We start from the raw sequence: 10,875 nt of genomic DNA on the forward strand, positions 1-10,875 counted from the left end.
GAACCATTTTGGAACCCTTTTTTCTAAGAGTGTTCTTGAGAGGTTCTAGATCAGTAGAATGTGTTCTTTAGAGGTTCCAGAGCACCTTTAGCTGTGAGGATTTACAGTCTTAGAACAAATGGTTCCAATAGGGTTCTTTGACTGTCCCCATAAAATAACCGTTTTTGGTTCCAGATAGAATACCTATTTTGAGATCCATGGAGAACCCTCTGTGGAAAGGGTTCTACATGGAACCCAAAATTGTTATACATGGAACCAAAAAGTTTTTTTTCAAAGGGTTCTCCTACGGGGACAGCAGAATAACCCCTTTTGGTTCTAGATAGCTCCATGTTATCCCAAGAGGGTAGCTACTTATCTCAGGTAATCCCCTGGGCAGCATAAAGCATTCCTCCTGTACATGGAGACTCCTGGGAACAACAGCTAGCCAACAACTAGCATAGTGTAGCGTGGGACAGAATTATAAATACATATATAAACCCCCTCACACCCTCATGATGACACCTCCTTCCAAAACCACTTTACAATCCCCCCCCTCTTCTCTCCTCTCCCCTCCTAACCCAGCCCAAAATAGAGCAGACTGGGACTGGATATCAGCTGCATCAGATCATGGGTCTGATGTGACGCTTCCCTCCCTTTAGCCTCCTCAGTGGGTCAGCAGAGACTGTCAGCAGAGACTGTCAGCAGAGATAGACTGGTAAAGCAGATATTCATAACCCCTTCAAAAAGATCATGTGTCCCAAATGACAACCCATTTCTATAGGACACTACTTTTGACCAGAGCCCTATGGGTGCCATTTGGGATACAGACAGAGAGAGCTCTGTTGACTGTATCCAAGAACACTCAGGAGACAACAGAGGAAGGGGTGCTGAAATGAAATGGCACAAAGACTAAATATGGCCTAGCTGATTTCTTTGGTCCCTGAATGGCTGCCATTACAGGTCAACTGGACACATGCACACATACTATAAAGTCATTCCCATAATGGATCCATCATGGCCGGCTGATTCATCTGACTCCCATGTTAAACCATGCTACTGGATCTCAGGTCAGCACCCCAGACCCCCAGAGGATCCATCATGGCCGGCTGATTCATCTGACTCCCATGTTAAACCATGCTACTGGATCCCAGGTCAGCACCCCAGACCCCCAGAGGATCCATCATGGCAACCTGGATCCACAGTTAAACGGATTGATGATAGGTCAGCACCTGGGTGGTTCAGTATGCCAGACCCCCAGAGCATCATGAGTCCTTCACCGCAGTGATGGATTAGGTTCAAATCAAATCAAATTTTATTTGTCACATACACATGATTAGCAGATGTTAATGCGAGTGTAGCGAAATGCTTGTGCTTCTAGTTCCGACAATGCAGTAATAACCAACAAGTAATCTAACTAACAATTCCAAAACTACTGTCTTATACACATAAGTGTAAGGGGATAAAGAATATGTATGTAAAGATATATGAATGAGTGATGGTACAGAGCAGCATAGGCAAGATACAGTAGATGGTATCGAGTACAGTATATACATATGAGATGAGTATGTAAACAGAGTGGCATAGTTAAAGTGGCTAGTGATACATGTATTACATAAAGATGCGGTAGATGATAGAGTACAGTATATACGTATCCATATGAGATGAATAATGTAGGGTATGTAAACATTATATAAGGTAGCATTGTTTAAAGTGGCTAGTGATATATTTTACATCATTTCCCATCAATTCCCATTATTAAAGTGGCTGGAGTTGAGTCAGTGTGTTGGCAGCAGCCACTCAATGATAGTGGTGGCTGTTTAACAGTCTGATGGCCTTGAGATAGAAGCTGTTTTTCAGTCTCTCGGTCCCAGCTTTGATGCACCTGTACTGACCTCGCCTTCTGGATGATAGCGGGGTGAATTGGCAGTGGCTCGGGTGGTTGTTGTCCTTGATGATCTTTAAGGCCTTCCTGTAACATCGGGTGGTGTAGGTGTCCTGGAGGGCAGGTAGTTTGCCCCCGGTGATGCGTTGTGCAGACCTCACTAGCCTCTGGAGAGCCTTACGGTTGTGGGCGGAGCAGTTGCCGTACCAGGCGGTGATACAGCCCGCCAGGATGCTCTCGATTGTGCATCTGTAGAAGTTTGTGAATGCTTTTGGTGACAAGCCGAATTTCTTCAGCCTCCTGAGGTTGAAGAGGCGCTGCTGCGCCTTCTTCACGATGCTGTCTGTTTGGGTGGACCAATTCAGATTGTCTGTGATGTGTATGCCGAGGAACTTAAATCTTACTAGACTCTCCACTACTGTTCCATCGATGTGGATAGGGGGGTGTTCCCTCTGCTGTTTCCTGAAGTCCACAATCATCTCCTTAGTTTTGTTGACGTTGAGTGTGAGGTTATTTTCCTGACACCACACTCCGAGGGCCCTCACCTCCTCCCTGTAGTCCGTCTCGTCGTTGTTGGTAATCAAGCCTACCACTGTTGTGTCGTCCGCAAACTTGATGATTGAGTTGGAGGCGTGTGTGGCCACGCAGTCGTGGGAGAACAGGGAGTACAGGAGAGGGCTCAGAACGCACCCTTGTATGGCCCCAGTGTTGAGGATCAGCGGGGTGGAGATGTTGTTGCCTACCCTCACCACCTGGGAGGCGGCCCGTCAGGAAGTCCAGTACCCAGTTGCACAGGGCGGGGTCGAGACCCAGGGTCTTGAGCTTGATGACGAGCTTGGAGGGTACTATGGTGTTAAATGCCGAGCTGTAGTCGATGAACAGCATTCTCACATAGGTATTCCTCTTGTCCAGAGTTAGGGCAGTGTGCAGTGTGGTTGAGATTGCATCGTCTGTGGACCTATTTGGGCGGTAAGCAAATTGGAGTGGGTCTACGGTGTCAGGTAGGGTGGAGGTGATATGGTCCTTGACTAGTCTCTCAAACCACTTCATGATGACGGAAATGAGTGCTCCGGGGCGGTAGTCGTTTATCTCAGTTACATTAGCTTTCTTGGGAACAGGAACAACGGTGGCCCTCTTGAAGCATGTGGGATAGCAGACTGGGATAGGGATTGATTGAATATGTCCGTAAACAAACCAGCCAGCTGGTCTGCGCATGCTCTGAGGGCGCGGCTGGGGATGCCGTCTGGGCCTGCAGCCTTTCGAGGGTTAACACGTTTTAATGTTTTACTCACCTCGGCTGCAGTGAAGGAGAGTCCGCATGTTTTCGTTGCAGGCCGTGTCAGTGGCACTGTATTGTACTCAAAGCGGGCAAAAAAGTTATTTAGTCTGCCTGGGAGCAAGACATCCTGGTCCGTGACGGGGCTTGTTTTCTTTTTGTAATCCGTGATTGACTGTAGACCCTGCCACATTCCTCTTGTGTCTGAGCCGTTGAATTGAGATTCTACTTTGTCTCTATACTGAAGCTTAGCTTGTTTGATTGCCTTGCGGAGGGAATAGCTGCACTGTTTGTATTCGGTCATGTTTCCGGTCACCTTGCCCTGATTAAAAGCAGTGGTTCGCGCTTTCAGTTTCACGCGAATGCTGCCATCAATCCACGGTTTCTGGTTTGGGAATTTTTTAATCGTTGCTATGGGAACGACATCTTCAATGTTACGTTAGCCATAAGGCATACGCCCCCGCCCCTCTTCTTACCAGAAAGATACCACAAAGAAAGTTACAGTCTCTGATGTCTCTCTGGAATGCTACCCTTGCTCGGATTTCATCAACCTTGTTGTCAAGAGACTGGACATTGCCGAGAAGTATACTTAGGAGTGGAGCACGATGTGCCCGTCTCCGGAGTCTGACCAGAATACCGCCTCGTTTCCCTCTTTTACGAAGTTGTTTTTTTGGGTCACCGGCTGGGATCCATTCCGTTGTCCTGGGTGAAAGGCAGAACACAGGATCCGCTTCGCGAAAGTCATATTCTTGGTCGTACTGATGGTGAGTTGACGCTGCTCTTATATTCAGTAGTTCTTCTCAACTGTATGTAATGAAACCTAAGATGACCTGGGGTACTAATGTAAGAAATAACACGTACAAAAACAAAAAACTGCATAGTTTCCTAGGAACGCGAAGCGAGGCGGCCATCTCTGTCGGCGCTGGAAGTACTCTATTCAGTAGTCCACCACATAGCAGTGATGTATTAGGTTCAGGAGTCCTACACCACATAGCAGTGATGGATCAGGTTCAGGAGTCCTACACCACATAGCAGTGATGGATCAGGTTCAGGGTCTATATGAGGTGATTACTTTGTATATCTGTTATTATTGTGTTGTTCTTCAGAGCCCCAGGTCTCCAGCCCATTAAGCCCTTCACCATGGTAGCAGTGAAGATGCTGAAGGAAGAAGCATCTGCTGACATGCAGAACGACTTTCAGAGAGAAGCTGCTCTCATGGCTGAGTTTGACCACCCCAACATCGTCAGGCTGCTAGGTGAGTTAGTTTGACCACCCCAACATCGTCAGGCTGCTAGGTGAGTTAGTTTGACCACCCCAACATCATCAGGCTGCTAGGTGAGTTAGTTTGACCACCCCAACATCATCAGGCTGCTAGGTGAGTTAGTTTGACCACCCCAACATCGCCAGGCTGCTAGGTGAGTTAGTTAGTTTGACCACCCCAACATCGTCAGGCTGCTAGGTAAGTTAGTTTGACCACCCCAACATGGTCAGGATACTAGGTGAGTTAGTTAGTTTGACCATCCCAACATAGTCAGGATACTAGGTGAGTTAGTTAGTTTGACCACCCCAACATGGTCAGGGTACTAGGTGAGTTAGTTTGATCACTCTAACATGGTCAGGATGCTAGGTGAGTTAGTTAGTTTGACCATCCCAACATAGTCAGGATACTAGGTGAGTTAGTTAGTTTGACCATCCCAACATAGTCAGGATACTAGGTGAGTTAGTTTGATCACATCTAACATGGTCAGTTTGATGGATACTAGGTGAGTTAGAGACCACCCCAACATTAGTTGAGTTTGACCATCCCAACATAGTCAGGATACTAGGTGAGTTAGTTAGTTTGACCATCCCAACATAGTCAGGATACTAGGTGAGTTAGTTAGTTTGACCACCCCAACATAGTCAGGATACTAGGTGAGTTAGTTAGTTTGACCACCCCAACATAGTCAGGCTACTAGGTGAGTTAGTTAGTTTGATCACACCAACATTGTCAGGATACTAGGTGAGTTAGTTAGTTTGACCACCCCAACATGGTCTGGATACTAGGTGAGTTAGTTAGTTTGACCACCCCAACATGGTCAGGATACTAGGTGAGTTAGTTAGTTTGACCACCCCAACATGGTCAGGGTACTAGGTGAGTTAGTTTGACCACCCCAACATGGTCAGGGTACTAGGTGAGTTAGTTAGTTTGACCACCCCAACATAGTCAGTCTACTAGGTGAGTTAGTTTGACCATCCCCAACATGGTCAGGGTACTAGGTGAGTTAGTTTGACCATCCCAACATGGTCAGGATACTAGGTGTGTTAGTTAGTTTGACCACCCCAACATGGTCAGGATACTAGGTGAGTTAGTTTAACCACCCCAACATGGTCAGGATACTAGGTGAGTTAGTTTAACCACCCCTACATGGTCAGGATACTAGGTGAGTTAGGTTGGTGGGGGTGACCCTTTGTATGATAGGGGCAAGTCATACATGTCATCCCGGTCCCCAGAAACCAGTGTCACCAGAAGAATTCCATAGTTTTAATGACACTGTAGTTATTCTGGTAACACACTATGTTTACATCAGAAAGGACAGAGGTTACAAAGTATTTGGTGTATGCTATGAGGCAACACTAGCATATGTGTGTTCGTGTCCTCTCCTCCAGGTGTGTGTGCGGTGGGGAAGCCCATGTGTCTGATGTTTGAGTACATGTCTTACGGAGACCTGAACGAGTACCTGCGTCGCCGTAGTCCCACCCAGCAACACAGCCTGAGCCAGGCCAGCCTATCAGGACGCAGCTTCTCCTCTGAACTGGAGTTGGGGCCACTGTGCTGCGAAGAACAGCTGTTCATATCCAAGCAGGTGCAACAAAACGTTAATACACACACCGTACCCGTCAAAAGTTTGGACACACCTACTCATTCAAGGGTTTTTCACTATTTTTACAATTTTCTACATTTAATAGTGAAGACATCACAACTATGAAATAACATATGAAATCATGTAGTAACCCAAAAAGTTTTAAACAAATCAAAATATATTTTTGATTTTAGATTCTAAGTAGCCATCCTTTGCCTTGATGACAGCTTTGCAAACTCTTGGCATTCTCTCAACCAGCTTAACCTGGAATGCTATTCCAACAGTCTTGAAGGAGTTCCCACATATGCTGAGCACTTGTTGGCTGCTTTTACTTCACTCTGCAGTTTAACTCATCCTAAACCAGCTCAATTGTTTTGAGGTCTGGTGATTGTGGAGGCCAGGTCATCTGATGGTTAAGTCTGCCTTGAATTCTAAATAAATCACTGACAGTGTCACTAGCAAAGCGCCATCACACCTCCTCCTCCACGCTTCATGGTTGGATCCACACATGCTGAGATCATCTGTTCACCTACTCTGCGTCTCACAAAGACACGGCGGTTGGAACCAAAAATCCAAATTTGGACTCATCAGACCAAAGGATAGGTTTCCACCAGTCTAATGTCCATTGCTTGTGTTTCTTGGCCCAAGCAAGTCTCTTCTTCTTATTTGTGTCCTTTAGTAGTGGTTTCTTTGCAGCAATTCAACCATGAAGTCCTGATTCACACAGTCTCTTCTGAACAGTGATGTTGAGATGTGTCTGTTAATTGAACTTGAATTTGGGCTGCAAGCTGAGGTGTAGTTAACTCTAATGAACTTATCCTCTGCAGCAGAGGTAACTCTGGGTCTTCCTTTCCTGTGGTGGTTCTCGTGAGAGCCAGGTAACTCTAATGAACTTATCCTCTGCAGCAGAGGTAACTCTGGGTCTTCCTTTCCTGTGGTGGTCCTCATGACAGCCAGGTAACTCTAATGAACTTATCCTCTGCAGCAGAGGTAACTCTGGGTCTTCCTTTCCTGTGGTGGTTCTCATGAGAGCCAGGTAACTCTAATGAACTTATCCTCTACAGCAGAGGTAACTCTGGGTCTTCCTTTCCTGTGGTGGTTCTCATGAGAGCCAGGTAACTCTAATGAACTTATCCTCTGCAGCAGAGGTAACTCTGGGTCTTCCTTTCCTGTGGCGGTCCTCATGAGAGCCAGTTAACTCTAATGAACTGATCCTCTGCAGCAGAGGTAACTCTGGGTCTTCCTTTCCTGTGACGGTCCTCATGACTGCCAGGTAACTCTAATGAACTTACCCTCTGTAGCAGAGGTAACTCTGGGTCTTCCTTTCCTGTGGCGGTCCTCATGAGAGCCAGTTAACTCTAATGAACTGATCCTCTGCAGCAGAGGTAACTCTGGGTCTTCCTTTCCTGTGATGGTCCTCATGACTGCCAGGTAACTCTAATGAACTTACCCTCTGTAGCAGAGGTAACTCTGGGTCTTCCTTTCCTGTGGCGGTCCTCATGGGAGCCAGGTAGAACCAGGCGCATGATGGTTTTTGCGACTGCACTTGAAGAAACTTCATGTGATAATGATGGATTGTCGTTTCTCTTTGCTTATTTGAGCAGTTCTTGCCATAATATGGACTTGGTCTTTTACCAAATTGGGCTGTCTTCTATATACCACCTCTACTTTGTCACAACACACCTGATTGGCTCACACACATTAAGAAGGAAAGATATTCCACAAATGATTTTTAACAAGGCACACCTGTTAATTGAAATGCATTCCAGGTGACTACCTCATGAAGTTGGTTGAGAGAATGCCAAGAGTTTGCAAAGCTGTCATCAAGGCAAAGGGTGGCTACTTTGAAGAATCTCAAATATAAAATATGTTTTGATTTGTTAATCACTTTTTCGGTTACCACGTGTTATTTCATAGTGCTGATGTCTTCACTGTTATTCTACAATGTAGAAAAGAGTAAAAATAGAAAAATAAAAGAAAAACCCTTGAATGAGTAGGTGTGTCCAAACATTTGACTGGTACTGAAATGATTACATGTTTTCTTTAATTCAACATTACAATACAGACAGTAGAAATGTTAATATTGTTATCATTTCCCATAGAAAACATGACACACTTAGCTGCCATGCTAACAGAGAGTATTAGGCTAATTGTAGGGAACTGTTAGCATTTAAAAACTTGTGAAACTTAGCTGCGATGCTTATACTAGATTACCAACAAAAACAGTTATTACTAAAACAGGAAACTTTTAGGATTTCCCATATGGAAACAAGAGACATCAAGCCATCAAGCCAACACTAGCTGAGCATGAACAGTTGTATATTTTCATGACGGCTAATGCTACCAAGCTAACTCTTGGTTTCCCATTCTCTTCGCCAGGTTGCGGCGGGCATGGCATACCTATCGGAACGGAAGTTCGTCCACCGCGACCTGGCCACCCGGAACTGCCTCGTAGGAGAGGAGATGGTGGTTAAGATCGCCGACTTCGGTTTATCCAGAAACATCTACTCTGCTGACTACTACAAGGCCAATGAGAATGATGCTATCCCCATCCGCTGGATGCCCCCGGAGTCCATCTTCTACAACCGTTACACCACGGAGTCGGATGTGTGGGCCTACGGGGTCCTTCTCTGGGAGATCTTCTCCCACGGCATGCAGCCGTACTACGGCATGGCCCATGAAGAGGTCATCTACTACGTTAGAGACGGCCACATCTTGGCCTGCCCTGAGAACTGTCCTGTAGAACTGTTCAATCTGATGACACTGTGTTGGAGCGGACACCCCACAGACAGACCCAGCTTCAGTAGTATCCATCGTATCCTGGAACGGATTCACGAGCAGACGCTGAGACCGGCCATGCCGACGCCAGAGTTAAGGCCCACTCTATCCACCCTGCCAACCTTGCCTGCCTTGCCTAACCTATCTCCCTTTTCCCCCCACCCTGCCCTGTGCCCGGGGCCGTAGCCAATTGATTGATACGGCAAGCTGCCAGGCATTTACTCAAATGTAGAGTCATTAGTGATTTTAATAGATCCTGTCCCTCCCCAGAGCTAATATCTCTGGATCCTGTCTCATCTCAGACTCAAATAATGTTGGTCAGGATAGGAGGCATCATTGTTCATATCCACTGATTCATGGTGAAGAAGACCAGCGATAGTAGAAATGAATGTTGTTGGTCAGGACAGGGGCAGTAGACCGATGAAATGACATGAACTAAGTATAGTGCCAAGACAACTGGATATTTAGGAGAGGCTGATATCGGAGAGGAAGTCGTGATTACGAGCTGATAATCCTCTACTGCTTTCCCTCAACCTGACATCTGCTTCACTGGTTCACTTCTGTTTCAAACTGATTCACTGCTTCAAACGGGTTCTCTTCTGTTCCAAACTAATTCACTGCTTCACCTCTCCCATGCCTGGAAACAATATTTTAGAAACAATAACCTGATAAAGTCCAAGAGACAGAGCTTCAGATGAACAGAGACCGTGTTATTAATCCACATGGAACAAGAGACAGAGCTGCAGCTGAACAGAGACCGTGTTATTAATCCACATGGAACAAGAGACAGAGCTTCAGATGAACAGAGACCGTGTTATTAATCCACATGGAACAAGAGACAGAGCTTCAGATGAACAGAGACCGTGTTATTAATCCACATGGAACAAGAGAGAGCTTCAGATGAGTCAGTCAGTACTTACAATTCAGTACTTAACTAGTACAGTCAATTCATTCAGTACTTCACTAGGACAGTCAATTCATTCAGTACTTCACTAGTACAGTCAATTCATTCAGTACTTAACTAGTACAGTCAATTCATTCAGTACTTCACTAGTACAGTCAATTCATTCAGTACTTCACTAGGACAGTCAATTCATTAGGACAGTCAATTCATTCAGTACTTCACTAGGACAGTCAATTCATTCAGTACTTCACTAGGACAGTCAATTCATTCAGTACTTCACTAGTACAGTCAATTCATTCAGTACTTCACTAGTACAGTCAATTCATTCAGTACTTAACTAGTACAGTCAATTCATTCAGTACTTCACTAGTACAGTCAATTCATTCAGTACTTCACTAGGACAGTCAATTCATTCAGTACTTAACTAGTACAGTCAATTCATTCAGTACTTCACTAGGACAGTCAATTCATACAGTACTTCACTAGGACAGTCAATTCATTCAGTACGTCACTAGTACATCATTTAAACATACTGACAATATGCCATCAAATAGTCACAGCATATTCCAGCAGCGACATTTATATATATTTACTGTAGGTTTAGCTTATTTTTAGACAAATTGCTATTCCACTTTTGGGCATTCTCATTATGTTGTACTATTGGTCCTTTTTTAATCATGTATTCTTTATCGACACATTTAGAATGATTCTTATAGCACAGCTTTCTGTGTTGACTGGGTCGTGGTCATTCTAGGTTAACAACGGTCAGTTTGAAATGCATTGCAACAAATGTCTTCTAATAAGATGTTTGAATTCTAATGTGAATTTCTGGAGATTTGTTGGGTGTTGTGTTGGTTGTGGTGTTGAGTTGGATATTGGTTTGTGAAGAGTGTCAATTATTATTTTAAGTTAAATTAAACGTGTGTGATCATCAGCACAACATTGATTTATATGATCAATTAACTAAAATGTTTTAAACCCCTTGTGACCTTTTTAATATGTGTGGTTCGATACCGATTGTTTCAATAGAACCGTTTTTGCTCATCTCACATAAACAATGATCCGTAAGCCCATGTAGTGTAGACACATCAACCCTTTACTAGCAGTATAAAGAACCCTTATTTCTGAGACTATGTCCCAAATGGCATGTTATTCCCTACGTAGTGCACTGGATAGGGAATGTGGTATAATTTGATTCCCTACATAGTGCACT

General features: G+C 44.8%; 1 protein-coding gene across 1 annotated transcript in view; it reads left to right on the plus strand.

The window, feature by feature from the left end:
* Positions 1-9,850, plus strand: part of musk (muscle, skeletal, receptor tyrosine kinase) — a 76,102-nt gene extending 66,252 nt beyond the window's left edge. Inside the window, exons 16-18 of the mRNA XM_064943627.1 lie at positions 4,244-4,392; positions 5,787-5,983; positions 8,360-9,850. Of these exons, the coding sequence (XP_064799699.1) occupies positions 4,244-4,392; positions 5,787-5,983; positions 8,360-8,944 (931 nt within the window). The 3' untranslated portion in view covers positions 8,945-9,850. The remainder of the gene's footprint in view (positions 1-4,243; positions 4,393-5,786; positions 5,984-8,359) is intronic.
* The last annotated feature ends 1,025 nt before the right edge of the window (positions 9,851-10,875 follow it).

The sequence above is a fragment of the Oncorhynchus masou genome, chromosome 28, assembly GCF_036934945.1.
Source record: "Oncorhynchus masou masou isolate Uvic2021 chromosome 28, UVic_Omas_1.1, whole genome shotgun sequence".
Lineage (NCBI taxonomy): Eukaryota > Metazoa > Chordata > Actinopteri > Salmoniformes > Salmonidae > Oncorhynchus > Oncorhynchus masou.